Source organism: Anomaloglossus baeobatrachus, chromosome 11, assembly GCF_048569485.1.
Source record: "Anomaloglossus baeobatrachus isolate aAnoBae1 chromosome 11, aAnoBae1.hap1, whole genome shotgun sequence".
Classification (NCBI taxonomy): Eukaryota; Metazoa; Chordata; class Amphibia; order Anura; family Aromobatidae; genus Anomaloglossus; species Anomaloglossus baeobatrachus.
Genome location: NC_134363.1, coordinates 147,549,115 through 147,570,973, shown reverse-complemented (window position 1 = coordinate 147,570,973; position 21,859 = coordinate 147,549,115). Strand labels below are relative to the sequence as shown.

Below are 21,859 nucleotides of genomic sequence, written 5' to 3'. Positions count from 1 at the left end.
CTGCTGACGTAGTTAAGGGTTGGGCTCAATGTCCCAAGGTGGATCCTCCAGTCTCTAGACTGGCGGCTAGATCCGTAGTGTCAGTGGCAGATGGTTCATCGCTCAAGGATGCCACTGACAGGCAGATAGAACTCCTGATGAAATCCATCTATGAAGCCATAGGCGCGTCTTTTGCCCCGGCCTTTGCAGCAGTGTGGGCACTCCAGGCTATCTCAGCTTGTCTATCTGAGATTAATGCGGTCACACGTACCTCTGCTCCGCAAGTTGCATCTTTGACTTCTCAGGCGTCGTTTTTTTCATCCTACGCCATGAATGCCGTCCTGGACTCTGCGAGCCGTACAGCGGTAGCGTCCGCCAATTCGGTGGCAGTCCGCAGGGCCATGTGGCTACGCGAATGGAAGGCAGACTCTGCTTCCAAGAAGTTCCTAACCGGTTTGCCATTTTCTGGCGACCGTTTGTTTGGCGAGCAATTGGATGAAATTATTAAGCAATCTAAGGGAAAGGATTTGTCCTTACCCCAGTCCAAGCCAAAAAGACCGCAGCAACGAAAGATTCAGTCGAGGTTTCGGTCCTTTCGGCCCTCAGCCAAGTCCCAACCCTCCACGTCCAACAGGCCTCAGAAGGGCCAGAGGAACTCTTATGCATGGCGGTCTAAGTCACGTCCTCCAAAGACCGCCGGAGGTACCGTCTCCAAGGCGGCCTCCTCATGACTTTCGGCCTCCCCAAACCGCATGCTCGGTCGGTGGCAGGCTCTCCCGCTTTTGCGACGCCTGGTGGCCACATGTCCAAGACCGATGGGTGAGAGACATTCTGTCTCACGGTTACAGGATAGAGCTCAGCTCTCGTCCTCCGACTCGTTTCTTCAGAACATCTCCGCCCCCCGAGCGAGCCGATGCACTTCTTCAGGCGGTGAACACTCTGAGGACAGAAGGAGTTGTGATCCCCGTTCCCCTTCAAGAACGTGGTCGCGGCTTTTACTCCAACTTGTTCGTGGTGCTAAAAAAGGACGGATCATTCCGTCCTGTTCTGGACCTCAAACTGTTCAACAGACACGTGAGAACCAGACGGTTTCGCATGGAATCTCTCCGCTCGGTCATCGCTTCGATGTCACAAGGAGACTTCCTAGCATCAATCGACATCAGGGATGCTTATCTCCATGTGCCGATTGCACCAGAGCATCAACGCTTCCTGCGTTTCGCCATCGGGGACGAACACCTTCAGTTTGTGGCACTGCCTTTCGGCCTGGCGACAGCCCCACGGGTCTTCACGAAGGTCATGGCATCCGTGGTGGCGGTCCTACACTCTCAGGGTCACTCGGTGATCCCTTACTTAGACGATCTCCTAGTCAAGGCCCCCTCTCGGGCGGCATGCCAACACAGCCTGACCATTGCTCTGGAGACTCTCCAGAGGTTCGGGTGGATCATCAATTTCCCAAAGTCAAAATTGACACCGACCCAATCACTGACGTACCTCGGGATGGAGTTTCATACTCTCTCAGCAATAGTCAAGCTCCCGCTGGACAAACAGCGTTCGCTGCAGACAGGGGTGCACTCTCTTCTTCGGGCCCAGTCACACCCCTTGCGGCGCCTCATGCACTTCCTAGGGAAGATGGTGGCAGCTATGGAGGCAGTTCCCTTTGCGCAGTTTCATCTGCGTCCACTCCAATGGGACATTCTCCGCAAATGGGACAGGAGGTCGACGTCCCTAGACAGGAACGTCTCTCTTTCACTGGCAACCAAAACCTCTCTTCAGTGGTGGCTTCTTCCCACTTCTTTGTCGAGGGGAAAATCCTTCCTGCCCCCATCCTGGGCTGTGGTCACGACGGATGCGAGTCTGTCAGGGTGGGGAGCGGTTTTTCTCCACCACAGGGCTCAGGGAACCTGGACTCCGACAGAGTCCTCCCTTGAGATCAATGTTCTGGAGATAAGGGCAGTGTATCTAGCCCTAAAGGCGTTCCATCGGTGGCTGGAGGGCAGGCAGATCCGCATACAGTCGGACAACGCCACGGCGGTTGCGTACATCAACCACCAAGGCGGCACACGCAGTCGTCAAGCCTTCCAAGAAGTTCGGCGGATTCTGCTGTGGGCGGAGGCCACAGTCTCCACCATCTCCGCAGTTCACATCCCGGGCGTAGAAAACTGGGAAGCAGACTTTCTCAGTCGCCAGGGCATGGACGCAGGGGAATGGTCTCTTCACCCGGACGTGTTTCAAGAGATCTGTTGCCGCTGGGGAACGCCGGACGTCGACCTCATGGCGTCTCGGCACAACAACAAAGTCCCGGCATTCATAGCACGGTCTCAAGATCACAGAGCTCTGGCGGCGGACGCATTAGTTCAGGATTGGTCGCAGTTTCGACTGCCTTATGTATTTCCTCCTCTAGCACTGCTGCCCAGTGTTACGCAAAATCAGGTCCGACTGCCGCTGCGCCATCCTCGTCGCTCCAGATTGGCCGAGGAGGTCGTGGTACCCGGATCTGTGGCATCTCACGGTGGGTCAACCGTGGGCACTCCCAGACCGCCCAGACTTGCTGTCCCAAGGGCCATTTTTCCATCTGAATTCTGTGGCCCTCAACCTGACTGTGTGGCCATTGAGTCCTGGCTCCTAGCGTCTTCAGGGTTATCTCAAGATGTTTTCTTTTTCGCTCCTAATTGGGAGACCCAGACAGTGGGTGTATAGCTACTGCCCTCTGGAGGCCGCACAAAGAACTACACTTAAAAGTGTAAGGCCCCTCCCCTTCTGGCTATACACCCTCCCGTAGGAGTACAGATTCCTCAGTTTTAGCTTTGTGCGCAAGGAGGTCAGACACGCACGCATAGCTCCATTGTTTTTAGTCAGCAGCAGCTGCTGACTATGTCGGATGGAAGAAAAGAGGACACATATAGTGTCCCCAGCATGCTCCCTTCTCACCCCACTGTATGTCGGAGGTGTTTGTAAGGTTGAGGTACCCATTGCGGGTACGGCGGCAGGAGCCCACATGCTGATTCCTTCCCCATCCCTTTTTACAGGGCTCTGGGTGAAGTGGGATTTACCGGTCTCCAGGCACTGAGACCGTGCTCCATCTACAGCCCCTGGAGAAGATGCTGGATGGAGCGGAGTACATCAGGGACATGGCCCTGCTTCTTCAAGGTACTCTGTGTCCCCGTGCATTTGGCGCTCACACCGCAGCATGCTGGGTGTTGAAGTGCGCCGGGGGACATCAGCGCTACGGCGCTTGTGCCAGGCCTCATTCAGCTTCGCTGAAGCAGGCACACTATTGGGACACGGTCGCGCCGGCCGCTGGGACTGCGGCGCGGCTGGCACTTGTGGTGCGCCGGGGACTTCAGCGCGGCTCGCGCTTTTACGGCGGCCGCGCTGATAACTCGAGTCCCCGGCTTTTGCGGCCTGCTTCCGTTCGTTCCCGCCCCCGGACCTGCCAGTCAGGAGAGGGGCGGGACGCTGGCCACGTCTAGGAACGGTCATGCCGGCCGCTGGGGCTGCGGCGCGGCTGACACTTGTGGTGCGCCGGGGACTTCAGCGCGGCCCGCGCTTTTACGGCGGCCGCGCTGATAACTCGAGTCCCCGGCTTTTGCGGCCTGCTTCCGTTCGTTCCCGCCCCCAGACCTGCCAGTCAGGAGAGGGGCGGGACGCTGGCCAGTGCATCAGCGCTGAGGGCTGGAGTCGTTTTTACATACTCCAGCCCTCACAATCGGCACAGAGGGGCACTGTTTCCCGCACTTTTGTTTGGGAACTCCCACGGACCGCCCCTCTCCACAGACGCCGGCAGCCATTCCTGCTGACACGCTGAGCTGCAGAGGGGAGCCGGGGAGACCCAGACAAGGAATCTGCAGCCTCTTACCCGCTATTCAGCGGGCGGTAAGCAGCCCTCAGGGCTCACCCCCTCTTGTGCCAGTATTATTCTTAGTATTTTGTTTCTACAAATACTTTGTATTGCATAGCGCTGGTCGCCCTTTGGCTATAGACTCTCTCACATTGCAGAGAGCCAGCAACATGTCGTCCGTAAAACGCAAGGGTGCCAAGGCACAGACATTATATGCCTCCTGCACCGCTTGTGGGACTTTTCTACCGGCAGGCTCCACGGACCCCCATTGTGTGCAGTGCTCGGCCCCTGCGGCGCTTGCACAGTCGGGACCTCTGCTGGACGTGTCCCAGGGTGTACCACCTGTGAATGCTGTCCAGGTGACAGGAACTGAGTTTGCAGCTTTTGCTGACAGAATGTCTCTCACTATGTCACAAATTCTTGACACATTGCGAGCTAGGCCTGTACTTCAGGCCACGGACACTGTGCAATCATTGCCCCCTGGTCCCCCTCAGCTCCAAGCTCCGGGACGGGCATATACACCTCAGGGTGAAGACTCTGACTCGGACGATGGCCCCGGGCAGCCTAAGCGGGCTCGCTATGACGGGCCTTCACATTCATCTCAATGGTCAGGATCCCAGCGAGATGAATCTATGGGTGATGAGGCGGACGTAACTGATCAGGATTCTGATCCTGGGACCGCTCTCAATCTAGATACACCAGATGGTGACGCCATAGTTAATGATCTTATATTTAACATCAATAAGATGTTAAATATTTCCCCACCAGCTCCTCTTGTGGAGGAGTCAGCTTCGCAGCACGAGAGAATCCATTTCAGATACCCTAAGCGTACTTTAAGCACTTTTCTGGACCACGCTGACTTTAGAGACGCAATCCAGAAACCCCACGCTTATCCTGAAAGGCGTTTTCCTAAACGGCTTAAAGATACACGCTATCCTTTTCCCCCTGAGGTGGTCAAGGGTTGGACCCAGTGTCCAAAAGTGGATCCTCCAATTTCCAGGCTTGCAGCTAGATCCTTGGTTGCAGTTGAAGATGGAGCGGCACTTAAAGATGCCACTGACAGGCAGATGGAGCTCTGGCTGAAATCCATCTATGAAGCGATTGGAGCGTCATTAGCGCCTTCTTTTGCGGCCGTATGGGCACTCCAAGCTATCTCAGCCGGGCTTGCGCGAGTGGACTCCGTCACACGTGCATGTGCCCCGCAGGTAGCACCATTGACCTCGCAAATGGCGGCATTCGCGTCGTACGCGATTAATGCTGTTCTTGACGCTACAAGCCGCACGGCAGTGGCGTCAGCCAACTCCGTTGTTTTGCGTAGGGCCCTGTGGTTGAGACATTGGAAAGCAGATTCTCATTCCAAGAAGTGCTTAACCAATTTGCCTTTTTCTCGTGACCGATTGTTTGGAGAGCGTTTGGATGAAATCATCAAACACTCCAAGGGTAAGGACTCATCCTTACCGCAACACAGACAAAACAGACCCCAACAGAGGAAGGGTCAGTCTGGTTATCGGTCCTTTCGAGGACCGGGCAGGTCCCAATTCGCCTCGTCAAAAAAGACTCAAAAAGACCAGAGACGCTCAGATTCTTGGAGGTCTCAGTCACGCCCAAAAAGGACAGCCGGAGGAACCGTTGCCAAGACGGCGTCCTCCTGACTTGCGGTCTCCGATTCCCACACCCGCGGTCGGTGGGAGGCTTTCCCACTTTGGCGACATCTGGCTGTCACACGTCAAAGACCGTTGGGTGAGGGATATTCTGTCTCACGGGTACAGGATAGAGTTCAGTTCTCGTCCGCCAACTCGTTTCTTCAGAACTTCTCCACCACCAGACCGAGCCAATGCTCTGGTGCAGGCGGTGGCCGCTCTAAAGGCGGAAGGAGTGGTGACCTCCGTCCCGCTTCAGGAACAAGGTCACGGTTTTTACTCCAATCTGTTTGTGGTCCCAAAAAAGGACGGATCGTATCGGCCCGTCCTGGATCTAAAGTTGCTCAACAGACACGTAAAAGTCAGGAGGTTCCGGATGGAATCCCTACGCTCCGTCATAGCCTCAATGTCTCAAGGAGATTTTCTAGCATCAATAGATATCAAGGATGCGTATCTCCACGTGCCGATCGCACCAGAGCATCAGCGTTTCCTACGCTTCGTCATACACGACGAACACCTACAGTTCGTAGCGTTACCTTTCGGTCTGGCAACAGCCCCCCGGGTCTTCACCAAGGTCATGGCAGCAGTAGTAGCTGTTCTGCACTCGCAGGGTCACTCGGTCATCCCGTATCTAGACGACCTGCTTATAAAGGCACCCTCTCAAGAGGCATGCCAACACAGTCTGAAGGTGGCACTAGACACTCTCCAGAGTTTCGGGTGGATTATCAACTTTCCAAAGTCTCATCTAACCCCGACCCAATCTCTGACTTATCTTGGCATGGAGTTTCATACTCTATCAGCGATAGTGAAGCTTCCACTGGACAAGCAGTGCTCGCTACGGACTGGAGTGCAATCTCTCCTTCAGAGCCAGTCGCACTCACTGAGGCGCCTCATGCATTTCCTAGGAAAGATGGTAGCAGCAATGGAGGCAGTCCCGTTCGCGCAGTTTCATCTGCGCCCTCTACAATGGGACATTCTACGCCAATGGGACGGGAAATCGACGTCCCTCGACAGGACTGTCTCCCTCTCTCAGACTGCCAAGGACTCTCTCCGTTGGTGGCTTCTCCCCACCTCATTGTCACAGGGAAAGTCGTTCCTTCCCCCGTCCTGGGCAGTGGTCACGACGGATGCGAGCCTATCAGGGTGGGGAGCGGTGTATCTCCACCACAGGGCTCAGGGGATGTGGACTCTGGAAGAGTCCACCCTGCAGATCAATGTTCTGGAAATCAGAGCAATCTATCTTGCCCTGCGAGCCTTCCAACAATGGCTGGAAGGCAAGCAGATTCGGATTCAGTCGGACAATTCTACGGCGGTGGCGTACATCAACCACCAAGGGGGAACACGCAGTCGCCAAGCTTTTCAAGAAGTCCAACGGATTTTGACGTGGGTGGAAAGCAGAGCGTCCACCATATCCGCAGTTCACATCCCAGGCGTGGAAAACTGGGAAGCAGACTTTCTCAGTCGCCAGGGCATGGACGCAGGAGAATGGTCCCTTCACCCGGACGTGTTTCAGCAGATCTGTTGCCGCTGGGGGACGCCGGACGTCGATCTGATGGCGTCACGGCACAACAACAAGGTCCCAGTTTTCATGGCACGGTCTCACGATCACCGAGCACTGGCGGCAGACGCCTTGGTTCAGGATTGGTCGCAATTCCGACTCCCCTATGTGTTCCCACCTCTAGCATTGTTACCCAGAGTTCTCCGGAAAATCAGGTCCGACTGCCATCGAGCCATACTCGTCGCTCCAGATTGGCCAAGAAGGTCGTGGTACCCGGATCTGTGGCATCTCACGGTAGGCCAACCGTGGACACTACCAGACCGTCCAGATTTGCTGTCTCAAGGGCCGTTTTTCCATCTGAATTCTGCGGCCCTGAACCTGACTGTGTGGCCATTGAGTCCTGGATCCTAGCGGCCTCAGGTTTATCTCAGGAGGTTGTTGCCACAATGAGACAGGCTAGAAAACCATCCTCAGCTAAGATCTATCACAGAACGTGGAAGATATTCTTAGCGTGGTGCTTGGCTCAAGGGTTTTCTCCCTGGCCATTTGCATTGCCAATTTTTCTTTCCTTCCTGCAGTCTGGGTTGGAAAAAGGTTTGTCGCTTAGCTCTCTTAAGGGACAAGTCTCCGCGCTATCCGTATTCTTTCAGAAGCGCTTGGCACAGCTTTCTAAAGTACGCACGTTTCTCCAAGGAGTTTGTCATATCGTTCCTCCTTACAGACGGCCATTGGAACCCTGGGATCTGAACAAGGTTCTCATTGCTCTCCAGAAGCCGCCTTTCGAGCCTTTGAAAGAGGTTCCCCTTTCTCGGCTTTCACAAAAGGTAGTTTTTCTTGTGGCGGTCACGTCTCTTCGAAGAGTGTCCGAGCTAGCGGCGTTATCTTGCAAATCTCCCTTCCTGGTGTTTCACCAAGACAAGGTAGTACTGCGTCCAATTCCAGAGTTTTCCCCCAAGGTGGTTTCTTCCTTTCATCTCAATCAGGATATCACTTTACCATCTTTGTGTCCGCATCCAGTTCACCAATTTGAAAAGGGTTTACATCTGTTGGACCTGGTGAGAGCACTCAGGATTTACATTTCTCGCACGGCGGCTCTACGCCGTTCTGATGCGCTCTTTGTCCTAGTCGCTGGTCAGCATAAGGGATCGCAAGCTTCCAAATCCACCCTGGCGCGGTGGATCAAGGAACCAATTCTTCACACATACCGTTCTGCTGGGCTTCCGATTCCATCTGGACTGAAGGCCCATTCTACCAGAGCCGTGGGTGCGTCCTGGGCATTACGGCATCAGGCTACGGCTCAGCAAGTGTGCCAGGCGGCTACCTGGTCGAGTCTGCACACGTTTACCAAACACTATCAAGTGCATACCTACGCTTCGGCAGATGCCAGCCTAGGTAGACAGGTCCTTCAGGCGGCGGTGGCCCACCTGTAGGAGGAGGCTGTCTGACAGCCCGTTCATGTGGTATCTTTTTACCCACCCAGGGACTGCTTTTGGACGTCCCACTGTCTGGGTCTCCCAATTAGGAGCGAAAAAGAAGAAGGGAATTTTGTTTACTTACCGTAAATTCCTTTTCTTCTAGCTCCAATTGGGAGACCCAGCACCCGCCCTATTTGTTCTTAGGGTTTCGTTTTTTCGGGTGCACATGTTGTTCATGTTGTTTCTTAAGTTCTCCGATCGTGTTATCGGATTGAATTTGTTTTTGAAACTGTTATTGGCTTTCCTCCTTCTTGCTTTGGTACTAAAACTGAGGAATCTGTACTCCTACGGGAGGGTGTATAGCCAGAAGGGGAGGGGCCTTACACTTTTAAGTGTAGTTCTTTGTGCGGCCTCCAGAGGGCAGTAGCTATACACCCACTGTCTGGGTCTCCCAATTGGAGCTAGAAGAAAAGGAATTTACGGTAAGTAAACAAAATTCCCTTCATTGCCACTATGAGACAGGCCAGGAAACCAACGTCCGCCAAGATCTATTACAGGACTTGGAGGATCTTTTTATCCTGGTGCTCTGATCAGGGTTTTTCCCCCTGGCCGTTTACCTTGCCCACTTTTCTTTCCTTCCTTCAATCAGGAATGGACAAGGGTTTGTCGCTCGGTTCTCTCAAGGGACAAGTATCTGCGCTTTCCGTGTTTTTTCAAAAGCGTCTAGCCAGGCTTCCGCAGGTCCGCACGTTCCTGCAGGGAGTTTGCCACATAGTCCCACCTTACAAGAGGCCGCTGGAACCATGGGATCTTAACAGAGTGCTAAAGGCTCTTCAGAAACCACCTTTCGAGCCACTGCGGGATGTCTCTCTATCACGTCTTTCGCAGAAGGTGGCATTTCTAGTGGCAGTTACATTGCTCCGTAGAGTGTCGGAGTTGGCAGAGCTGTCATGCAAAGCCCCCTTCCTGGTTTTTCACCAGGATAAGGTGGTTCTGCGTCCGGTCCCGGAATTTCTCCCTAAGGTGGTATCCCCTTTTCATCTCAATCAGGATATCTCCTTACCTTCATTTTGCCCTCATCCAGTTCACCAATGTGAAAAGGATTTGCACTTGCTAGATCTAGTGAGAGCACTCCGGCTCTACATTTCTCGCACGGCGCCCCTGCGCCGTTCTGATGCGCTCTTTGTCCTTGTCGCTGGCCAGCGTAAGGGTTCGCAGGCTTCCAAGTCAACCTTGGCTCGGTGGATCAAGGAACCGATTCTTGAAGCCTACCGTTCTTCTGGGCTTCCGGTTCCTTCAGGGCTGAAAGCCCATTCTACCAGAGCCGTGGGTGCATCCTGGGCATTGCGGCACCAGGCTACGGCTCAGCAGGTGTGTCAGGCGGCTACCTGGTCGAGTCTGCACACTTTCACGAAACACTATCAGGTGCATGCCTATGCTTCGGCAGATGCCAGTCTAGGTAGGCGAGTCCTTCAGGCGGTGGTTGCCCACCTGTAAGAAGGGGCCGTTTTCGGCTCTTTTTATCGAGGTATTCTTTTACCCACCCAGGGACTGCTTTTGGACGTCCCAATTGTCTGGGTCTCCCAATGGAGCGACAAAGAAGAAGGGAATTTTGTTTACTTACCGTAAATTCCTTTTCTTCTAGCTCCTATTGGGAGACCCAGCACCCGCCCCTGTTCCCTTCAGGCTGGTTGTTCTTTTGTGTTCACATGTTGTTCATGTTGAATTGTTCTTTTGGTTCATGGTTCAGTTCTCCGAACATCCTTCGGATTGAATTTACCTTAGACCAATTTATAAGTTTCCTCCTTCCTGCTTTTGCACCAAACTGAGGAGCCCGTGATGCACGGGAGGGTGTATAGCAGAGGGGAGGGGTTACACTTTTTAAAGTGTAATACTTTGTGTGGCCTCCGGAGGCAGAAGCTATACACCCAATTGTCTGGGTCTCCCAATAGGAGCTAGAAGAAAAGGAATTTACGGTAAGTAAACAAAATTCCCTTCTTTTGTTGCATTCAGATGATCCTTCTATCTCATCCACAGCAGCGTACTATTTATTATATGGTCGTTATAGTTTCATATACTTATGTTTTACAGGTTCTCCACCAAAAAAGTCCAATTCCTTTCTGATAAAAGCGGAGGAAGAAGGATATGCAATAGATGAATATAATGTTGGAGGCAAAAAACACCTGTGTCCTTCTAAAGGTAAGAGGGTTATTTCTGCCCGGAGCATTCGGTATTCAGCGGACACCTGGATCAGAAAGGGATCGTGTCTGCGGCGCCGGGAGAGTTCAGCTCTTGTGTGTTCCATAAGATACTGCTGCATAAAAACCTTCCCTGCACAGCAGTACAGAGCTATAAGAGTGAGCGGAGCCTTATTTTACCTCTATATGACCCAATTCCATACACAGAAACTGTATATAATGGAGGAATAGCTCCATAGGGCGGGGTATGATTGTGCCATACAGCAGCTTCCAAGGTACAGAGCCATGTAGACTGTTTATTCCACCAAACAGGCCCCAATCACATGACAAGCCCTAGTAGAGGGACTGTTCTCAATATGTTATTTCCTGTACTCACCTGCGGGGCAGTTGGTTCCAATGGGCATCGCTGATCTTGGGCCTGCTCCATCTGGATGGTCGTCCTATGTCATCCACACAGAGTCCGTCATTGCACACACGCACTTCTCTCTGCCCGCAGCAGGCTATTGTGAACGATCAGCTGAGCGCTCTCACATGCCGGCGGCCGGGCGATCAGCTGAGCGCTCTCACATGCCGGCGGCCGGGCGATCAGCTGAGCGCTCTCACATGCCGGCGGCCGGGCGATCAGCTGAGCGCTCTCACATGCCGGCGGCCGGGCGATCAGCTGAGCGCTCTCACATGCCGGCGGCCGGGCGATCAGCTGAGCGCTCTCACATGCCGGCGGCCGGGCGATCAGCTGAGCGCTCTCACATGCCGGCGGCCGGGCGATCAGCTGAGCGCTCTCACATGCCACCGGCCGGGCGATCAGCTGAGCGCTCTCACATGCCGGCGGCCGGGCACTCAGCTGAGCGCTCTCACATGCCGGCGGCCGGGCATGCCGGCGGGCGGACGCTCAGCTGAGAGCTCTCACATGCCGGCGGCCGGGCATGCCGGCGGGCGCTCAGCTGAGAGCTCTCACATGCCGGCGGGGGGGCGCTCAGCTGAACGTTCGGCCACCGAGAGACAAAATAAAGTTTGTGATTTAAAAAAAAAAACAAAAAACATGCGCAGTGAAATCCTATGGATTGCGCTGCTCAAAAAAAGTTACATGCTGCGTTTCTTCCGCCCGACGCAGCGTCAAAATAACGACGCTGCGTCGTCCAGCGGATGCAACGCAGACACTTGCGTTACAGTGCGTCGTCCATACAAGTCTATGGAGAATAGCGCATTGCGTTAACAGACTGCGCTATTCTCCATAGTGACGGACTCCGCTGAACACAAGTGTGAAAGTACCCAAAGTAGAGAGGAGGCGCCGAACAGAGACCAGTGACGCCCATTGGACTCGACAGCACCGCGGGTGAGAATAATAAAAGGTCTTTCTTTTTCGCTCCTAATTGGGAGACCCAGACAGTGGGTGTATAGCTACTGCCTCTGGAGGCCGCACAAAGAACTACACTTAAAAGTGTAAGGCCCCTCCCCTTCTGGCTATACACCCTCCCGTAGGAGTACAGATTCCTCAGTTTTAGCTTTGTGCGCAAGGAGGTCAGACACGCACGCATAGCTCCATTGTTTTTAGTCAGCAGCAGCTGCTGACTATGTCGGATGGAAGAAAAGAGGGCCCATACAGGGCTCCCAGCATGCTCCCTTCTCACCCCACTGTATGTCGGAGGTGTTTGTAAGGTTGAGGTACCCATTGCGGGTACGGCGGCAGGAGCCCACATGCTGATTCCTTCCCCATCCCTTTTTACAGGGCTCTGGGTGAAGTGGGATTTACTGGTCTCCAGGCACTGAGACCGTGCTCCATCTACAGCCCCTGGAGAAGATGCTGGATGGAGCGGAGTACATCAGGGACATGGCCCTGCTTCCTCAAGGTACTCTGTGTCCCCGTGCATTTGGCGCTCACACCGCAGCATGCTGGGTGTTGTAGTGCGCCGGGGGACATCAGCGCTACGGCGCTTGTGCCATGGCCTCATTCAGCTTCGCTGAAGCAGGCACACTTCTGGGAATCGGTCGCGCCGGCCGCTGGGACTGCGGCGCGGCTGGCACTTGTGGTGCGCCGGGGACTTCAGCGCGGCCCGCGCTTTTACGGCGGCCGCGCTGATAACTCGAGTCCCCGGCTTTTGCGGCCTGCTTCCGTTCGTTCCCGCCCCCGGACCTGCCAGTCAGGAGAGGGGCGGGACGCTGGCCACGTCTGCGAATCGGTCACGCCGGCCGCTGGGACTGCGGCGCGGCTGGCACTTGTGGTGCGCCGGGGACTTCAGCGCGGCCCGCGCTTTTACGGCGGCCGCGCTGATAACTCGAGTCCCCGGCTTTTGCGGCCTGCTTCCGTTCGTTCCCGCCCCCAGACCTGCCAGTCAGGAGAGGGGCGGGACGCTGGCCAGTGCATCAGCGCCGAGGGCTGGAGTCGTTTTTACATACTCCAGCCCTCACAATCGGCACAGAGGGGACACTGTTTCCCGCACTTTTGTTTGGGAACTCCCACGGACCGCCCCTCTCCACAGACGCCGGCAGCCATTCCTGCTGACACGCTGAGCTGCAGAGGGGAGCCGGGGAGACCCAGACAAGGAATTCTGCAGCCTCTTACCCGCTATTCAGCGGGCGGTAAGCAGCCCTCAGGGCTCACCCCCTCTTGTGCCAGTAGTATTCTTAGTATTTTGTTTCTACAAATACTTGGTATTACATAGCGCTGGTCGCTCTTTGGCTATAGACTCTCTCACATTGCAGAGAGCCAGCAGCATGTCGTCCGTAAAACGCAAGGGTGCCAAGGCACAGACATTATATGCTTCCTGCACCGCATGTGGGACTTTTCTACCGGCAGGCTCCACGGACCCCCATTGTGTGCAGTGCTCGGCCCCTGCGGCGCTTGCACAGTCGGGACCTCTGCTGGACGTGACCCAGGGTGTACCACCTGTGAATGCTGTCCAGGTGACAGGAACTGAGTTTGCAGCTTTTGCTGACAGAATGTCTCTCACTATGTCACAAATTCTTGACACATTGCGAGCTAGGCCTGTACTTCAGGCCACGGACACTGTGCAATCATTGCCCCCTGGTCCCCCTCAGCTCCAAGCTCCGGGACGGGCATATACACCTCAGGGTGAAGACTCTGACTCGGACGATGGCCCCGGGCAGCCTAAGCGGGCTCGCTATGACGGGCCTTCACATTCATCTCAATGGTCAGGATCCCAGCGAGATGACTCTATGGGTGATGAGGCGGACGTAACTGATCAGGATTCTGATCCTGGGACCGCTCTCAATCTAGATACACCAGATGGTGACGCCATAGTTAATGATCTTATATTTAACATCAATAAGATGTTAAATATTTCCCCACCAGCTCCTCTTGTGGAGGAGTCAGCTTCGCAGCACGAGAGAATCCATTTCAGATACCCTAAGCGTACTTTAAGCACTTTTCTGGACCACGCTGACTTTAGAGACGCAATCCAGAAACCCCACGCTTATCCTGAAAGGCGTTTTCCTAAACGGCTTAAAGATACACGCTATCCTTTTCCCCCTGAGGTGGTCAAGGGTTGGACCCAGTGTCCAAAAGTGGATCCTCCAATTTCCAGGCTTGCAGCTAGATCCTTGGTTGCAGTTGAAGATGGAGCGGCACTTAAAGATGCCACTGACAGGCAGATGGAGCTCTGGCTGAAATCCATCTATGAAGCGATTGGAGCGTCATTAGCGCCTTCTTTTGCAGCCGTATGGGCACTCCAAGCTATCTCAGCCGGGCTTGCGCGAGTTGACTCCGTCACACGTGCATTTGCCCCGCAGGTAGCACCATTGACCTCGCAAATGGCGGCATTCGCGTCGTACGCGATTAATGCTGTTCTTGACGCTACAAGCCGCACGGCAGTGGCGTCAGCCAACTCCGTTGTTTTGCGTAGGGCCCTGTGGTTGAGACATTGGAAAGCAGATTCTCATTCCAAGAAGTGCTTAACCAATTTGCCTTTTTCTCGTGACCGATTGTTTGGAGAGCGTTTGGATGAAATCATCAAACACTCCAAGGGTAAGGACTCATCCTTACCGCAACACAGACAAAACAGACCCCAACAGAGGAAGGGTCAGTCTGGTTATCGGTCCTTTCGAGGACCGGGCAGGTCCCAATTCGCCTCGTCAAAAAAGACTCAAAAAGACCAGAGACGCTCAGATTCTTGGAGGTCTCAGTCACGCCCAAAAAGGACAGCCGGAGGAACCGTTGCCAAGACGGCGTCCTCCTGACTTGCGGTCTCCGATTCCCACACCCGCGGTCGGTGGGAGGCTTTCCCACTTTGGCGACATCTGGCTGTCACACGTCAAAGACCGTTGGGTGAGGGATATTCTGTCTCACGGGTACAGGATAGAGTTCAGTTCTCGTCCGCCAACTCGTTTCTTCAGAACTTCTCCACCACCAGACCGAGCCGATGCTCTGTTGCAGGCGGTGGCCGCTCTAAAGGCGGAAGGAGTGGTGACCTCCGTCCCTCTTCAGGAACAAGGTCACGGTTTTTACTCCAATCTGTTTGTGGTCCCAAAAAAGGACGGATCGTATCGGCCCGTCCTGGATCTAAAGTTGCTCAACAGACACGTAAAAGTCAGGAGGTTCCGGATGGAATCCCTACGCTCCGTCATAGCCTCAATGTCTCAAGGAGATTTTCTAGCATCAATAGATATCAAAGATGCGTATCTCCACGTGCCGATCGCACCAGAGCATCAGCGTTTCCTACGCTTCGTCATACACGACGAACACCTGCAGTTCGTAGCGTTACCTTTCGGTCTGGCAACAGCCCCCCGGGTCTTCACCAAAGTCATGGCAGCAGTAGTAGCTGTTCTGCACTCGCAGGGTCACTCGGTCATCCCGTATCTAGACGACCTGCTTATAAAGGCACCCTCTCAAGAGGCATGCCAACACAGTCTGAAGGTGGCACTAGACACTCTCCAGAGTTTCGGGTGGATTATCAACTTTCCAAAGTCTCATCTAACCCCGACCCAATCTCTGACTTATCTTGGCATGGAGTTTCATACTCTCTCAGCGATAGTGAAGCTTCCACTGGACAAGCAGTGCTCGCTACGGACTGGAGTGCAATCTCTCCTTCAGAGCCAGTCGCACTCACTGAGGCGCCTCATGCATTTCCTAGGAAAGATGGTAGCAGCAATGGAGGCAGTCCCGTTCGCGCAGTTTCATCTGCGCCCTCTACAATGGGACATTCTACGCCAATGGGACGGGAAATCGACGTCCCTCGACAGGACTGTCTCCCTCTCTCAGACTGCCAAGGACTCTCTGCGTTGGTGGCTTCTCCCCACCTCATTGTCACAGGGAAAGTCGTTCCTTCCCCCGTCCTGGGCAGTGGTCACGACGGATGCGAGCCTATCAGGGTGGGGAGCGGTGTATCTCCACCACAGGGCTCAGGGGATGTGGACTCTGGAAGAGTCCACCCTGCAGATCAATGTTCTGGAAATCAGAGCAATCTATCTTGCCCTGCGAGCCTTCCAACAATGGCTGGAAGGCAAGCAGATTCGGATTCAGTCGGACAATTCCACGGCGGTGGCGTACATCAACCACCAAGGGGGAACACGCAGTCGCCAAGCTTTTCAAGAAGTCCAACGGATTTGGACGTGGGTGGAAAGCAGAGCGTCCACCATATCCGCAGTTCACATCCCAGGCGTGGAAAACTGGGAAGCAGACTTTCTCAGTCGCCAGGGCATGGACGCAGGAGAATGGTCCCTTCACCCGGACGTGTTTCAGCAGATCTGTTGCCGCTGGGGGACGCCGGACGTCGATCTGATGGCGTCACGGCACAACAACAAGGTCCCAGTTTTCATGGCACGGTCTCACGATCACCGAGCACTGGCGGCAGACGCCTTGGTTCAGGATTGGTCGCAATTCCGACTCCCCTATGTGTTCCCACCTCTAGCATTGTTACCCAGAGTTCTCCGGAAAATCAAGTCCGACTGCCATCGAGCCATATTCGTAGCTCCAGATTGGCCAAGAAGGGCGTGGTACCCGGATCTGTGGCATCTCACGGTAGGCCAACCGTGGACACTACCAGACCGTCCAGATTTGCTGTCTCAAGGGCCGTTTTTCCATCTGAATTCTGCGGCCCTGAACCTGACTGTGTGGCCATTGAGTCCTGGATCCTAGCGGCCTCAGGTTTATCTCATGAAGTTGTTGCCACAATGAGACAGGCTAGAAAACCATCCTCAGCTAAGATCTATCACAGAACGTGGAAGATATTCTTAGCGTGGTGCTTGGCTCAAGGGTTTTCTCCCTGGCCATTTGCATTGCCAATTTTTCTTTCCTTCCTGCAGTCTGGGTTGGAAAAAGGTTTGTCGCTTAGCTCTCTTAAGGGTCAAGTCTCCGCGCTATCCGTATTCTTTCAGAAGCGCTTGGCACGGCTTTCTAAAGTACGCACGTTTCTCCAAGGAGTTTGTCATATCGTTCCTCCTTACAGACGGCCATTGGAACCCTGGGATCTGAACAAGGTTCTCATTGCTCTCCAGAAGCCGCCTTTCGAGCCTTTGAAAGAGGTTCCCCTTTCTCGGCTTTCACAAAAGGTAGTTTTTCTTGTGGCGGTCACGTCTCTTCGAAGAGTGTCCGAGCTAGCGGCGTTATCTTGCAAATCTCCCTTCCTGGTGTTTCACCAAGACAAGGTAGTACTGCGTCCAATTCCAGAGTTTTCTCCCAAGGTGGTTTCTTCCTTTCATCTCAATCAGGATATCACTTTGCCATCTTTGTGTCCGCATCCAGTTCACCAATTTGAAAAGGGTTTACATCTGTTGGACCTGGTGAGAGCACTCAGGATTTACATTTCTCGCACGGCGGCTCTACGCCGTTCTGATGCGCTCTTTGTCCTAGTCGCTGGTTAGCATAAGGGATCGCAAGCTTCCAAATCCACCCTGGCGCGGTGGATCAAGGAAACAATTCTTCACACATACCGTTCTGCTGGGCTTCCGATTCCATCTGGACTGAAGGCCCATTCTACCAGAGCCGTGGGTGCGTCCTGGGCATTGCGGCATCAGGCTACGGCTCAGCAAGTGTGCCAGGCGGCTACCTGGTCGAGTCTGCACACGTTTACCAAACACTATCAAGTGCATACCTACGCTTCGGCTGATGCCAGCCTAGGTAGACAGGTCCTTCAGGCGGCGGTGGCCCACCTGTAGGAAGAGGCTGTCTGACAGCCCGTTCATGTGGTATCTTTTTACCCACCCAGGGACTGCTTTTGGACGTCCCACTGTCTGGGTCTCCCAATTAGGAGCGAAAAAGAAGAAGGGAATTTTGTTTACTTACCGTAAATTCCTTTTCTTCTAGCTCCAATTGGGAGACCCAGCACCCGCCCTATTTGTTCTTAGGGTTTCGTTTTTCGGGTGCACATGTTGTTCATGTTGTTTCTTAAGTTCTCCGATCTTGTTATCGGATTGAATTTGTTTTTGAAACTGTTATTGGCTTTCCTCCTTCTTGCTTTGGTACTAAAACTGAGGAATCTGTACTCCTACGGGAGGGTGTATAGCCAGAAGGGGAGGGGCCTTACACTTTTAAGTGTAGTTCTTTGTGCGGCCTCCAGAGGCAGTAGCTATACACCCACTGTCTGGGTCTCCCAATTGGAGCTAGAAGAAAAGGAATTTACGGTAAGTAAACAAAATTCCCTTCTTTTTACGATGATTACTGCAAATTCAGTTGTTTTCTGGCCATCGTTTCCACCGTTATTAGGAACCCCTGGATCAATTTTCTTCACTCTCCCCCCTAACTATATGGACTTTTAGCAGTTTTGAAGAAACCTATTCCACCGTCTTAATTGAATGCGTCCTATGTATTACACAGGGGGTGGCCTGGTGAAGCACGAATCTGATGAGGAAACGGACACCGAGGAGGATTTTCAAGGTACATGTAAGAAAGATTTTCATAAGTGGAGAGGTCCCGTATGTGAAGGGCCTGAAAATAAGTTCTAGAGAAGGAGGAGGGGGTCTTTCCATTGGCAAGTCTGTAATTAATATTTATATTAAGATCATATTCCTAATTATTCTGCGATAAGCGGAACTACATAGCCTTTGATTATCTCATTCAGTGTGTCACATCCATTCTGCAGGAGGCTTTCTCCTGGGTCAACCACTGATTGACGGATATGTCATATGTCATATTACCTCGCTCTCTTTTAAGATGCTCCTCAGCATCTACAGTGTGAATTTTCCTGTACTAGATCCCAACCAATTAAGAACATCTTAATCTGCATCCCGGCTGCTGCAAAACGTCTTATTGCATAGGATGTGTATTTTACATCAGTATATGTAACTGTGTATATATACACTACTCACAAAAAGTTAGGGATATTTCTTCAGCGCTCTATTGGGAGACCCAGACGATTGGGGTATAGCTACTGCCCTCCGGAGGCCACACAAAGCACTACACTAAAAAGTGCAAGGCCCCTCCCCCTCTGGCTATACCCCCCCGTGGTATCACGGGTTCTCCAGTTTTAGCTTTGTGTGCGAAGGAGGTCAGACATCCACGCATAGCTCCACAGATTTTAGTCAGCAGTAGCTGCTGACTGTTTCGGATGGAAGAAAAGAGGACACATATAGTGTCCCCAGCATGCTCCCTTCTCACCCCTGGATGGTGTTGTAAGGTTGAGGTACCTATTGCTGGTACGGAGGCTGGAGCCCACATGCTGCTTTCCTTCCACATCCCCCTGAGGGGCTCTGAGGAAGTGGGATCCTGCCGGCCTCAAAGCTCTGACGCCGGGCTCCATCCACAGACCCATTTGAACCTGCTGGATGTGGAGCTGGAGTACCGTTCAGGGACATGGCCCTGCACCATTACAGGTACTCTGTGTCCCCGTACACACAGGCACAGCACACTCCAGACTTGCTGGGTGTGCTAGTGCGCCGGGGACAGTAAAGGGTTACAGTCACTGCAGCTTTGCTGAGTGACTTTGTGTTTTGGGAACTACCGCGCCGGACGCTCCGGGAGCGGCGGCGCGGCTGGGACTTGTAGTTCGCCGGGGACTGGGCGCCGACCGCGCTTTTACGGCGGCGGCGCTTATAACTCCAGTCCCCGGCTTCTGCGGCCTAGTGCCGCTTCGTTCCCGCCCCCTCCCTGTCACTCAGGGAAGGGGACAGGCGCTGAGCAATCAGCAGCGCCGAGGGCTGGAGCCTTTTTACATGCTCCAGCCCTCTCACTGCACTCTGTCGGACGCCGGATTCCCGCTCTGCCTTGGGGGCACGCCCACGGCCCGCCCCTACTCACACGAGCTGGGGAAGAAGCCGGCAGCCATTACTGCAGAGCTCGGGGCACCAAGGCAGGACAGTGGCGATCATACACCCGCTTATAGGCGGGCGGTAAGAGGCACACATAGTGCTGTCCACATATAACTGCAGTGTATACATGTGTTGTTTTTAACTACATAGGTCGCTATATGCCCGCTTGGGGAGCGACACATCAGCAGCAGGAAAGCAGGTGTGCTAGAGCACAGGCTTTCTAGGCTGCTTGTTTTGCACGACTGAGGTGTTCATTTGTGTTTATGCTGATATGCTATACATTGCACTGTACAGTCGCTAGTCTTAGCTATATTCTTCTGGAATGGCTAGACTACAGCAGCAGAAAACCAAGGGTGCTGGGGCACAGGTTTTTTTCTATGCTGCTTGTATTGCATGGGCTGCAGTGTGCATTTGTACTTGTGCTTGTATGCTATACATTGCACTGTATGGTCACTCTTCTGGGCTATATTCCCCTAGATGACCAGTCTACAGCAGCAGAAGAGCAGAGGTGCCAGGGCACAGGCTTCTATGCTGCTTGGATTGCATGTGCTGCAGTGTTCATTTGTACTTGTGCTTGTATGCTATACATTGCACTGTATGGTCACTCTTCTGGGCTATATTCCCCTAGATGACTAGTCTACAGCAGCAGAAGAGCAGGGGTGCCAGGGCACAGGCTTCTATGCTGCTTGTATTGCATGGGCTGCAGTGTGCATTTGTACTTGTGCTTGTATGCTATACATTGCACTGTAGGGTCACTCTTCTGGGCTATATTCCCCTAGATGACTAGTATACAGCAGCAGAAGAGCAGGGGTGCCAGGGCACAGGCTTCTATGCTGCTTGTATTGCTTGTGCTGCAGTGGTCATTTGTACTTTATGCCTGTATGCTATACATTGCAATGTACGGTCACCAATCTTGGCTATATACTTCTAGATAGCTAGTCGGCAGCGGCAAAAAAGCAACACAGTTTTCAGTGCTGTTTTTACTACATGGGATGCTGTTCATGACACCGTCCCATTGTGTGCATGCTCCCCTGTAGCACGTCGTCTGCCGGGGTCTCTAGCACTTCGTCTGCCGGGGCTCTACTAGTTGTGGCCAAAGAAACCTCCTGTCAACCCTGTCCATGGACAGGGACGGAGTAGTCATAATATAGAGACTTGCACCCATGGGCAATCTACTTGAACAAAAGGCAGCTCTTCAGGGCTTTGATACTGACATCGCTCTCAATCCGGATACACCGGGTGGTAACGCCATACGGAATGATCCTATACCGTCCACCAATGGAAGGTTGGATCTTTCTCCCTCAGCTCCCCCAGTGGAGATAGGAGACGAACAGGAGAAGTTCCTTTTCAGTGTCTCACGCAGATATTGAGTATTTTTCTGGCCACGCTGACTTCAGAGAAGCAGTCCAGGAACACCACGCTTACCAGATAAGCGTCTTCTCCAAACGTTTTTAGGATACACGTTATCCCTTTTTTCCCCTGACGTGGTCAGCGCTGGACCCAGGGTCCAAAGGTGGATTCTCCAATCTCCAGGCTTGCATATAGAGCCATAGTTGCACTGGAGATGGGGCTTCACTTCAAGATGCCATTCACAGACAGATGGACTCTGGTTGAAATCTGTCTAGGAGGCTATCGGCGTGTCGGTTGCTCCGGCATCCACAGCCGTATTGGCACAGCTGACCTTGAGCAGGGACATCTGTACCGCAGAGGCGTCCGTAACCCCGCAATGTCTGCACTGCGACTTACCCTGTTAATGCTGTCCTAAAAGTACAGTCGAGGTTTCGGTCCTTCCCAAGCTCCGGCAGGTCCCAATTGTCCTCGTGCAAAAGGGCTACAAAACCTCAGACGGGCTCAGATTCCGGCCGGGCTCAATCTCGCCCAAGGAAGGCGGTCGGAGGAACCGCTACCAAGGCGGTCTCCTCAGGACTCTCAGCTCTCTCTCTCTCTCTCCGCATCCGCGGTTGATGGCAGACTCCCCCGCCTTTGGCGACATTTAGCTGCCACAGGTCACAGACCGGTGGGTGACGGACATTGTGCTCACGTGCACAGGACAGTGTTCTGTTCTCGTCCTCCGACTCCATTCTTCAGAACGG

General features: G+C 53.6%; 1 protein-coding gene across 1 annotated transcript in view; it reads left to right on the top strand.

Moving 5' to 3' along the window:
* LOC142256087 (uncharacterized) overlaps positions 1 to 21,859 on the top strand; it is a 68,543-nt gene that overhangs the window by 13,692 nt on the left and 32,992 nt on the right. Inside the window, exons 7-8 of the mRNA XM_075327604.1 lie at positions 10,462 to 10,569; positions 18,337 to 18,396. Coding sequence (XP_075183719.1) covers positions 10,462 to 10,569; positions 18,337 to 18,396 — 168 coding nt within the window. The remainder of the gene's footprint in view (positions 1 to 10,461; positions 10,570 to 18,336; positions 18,397 to 21,859) is intronic.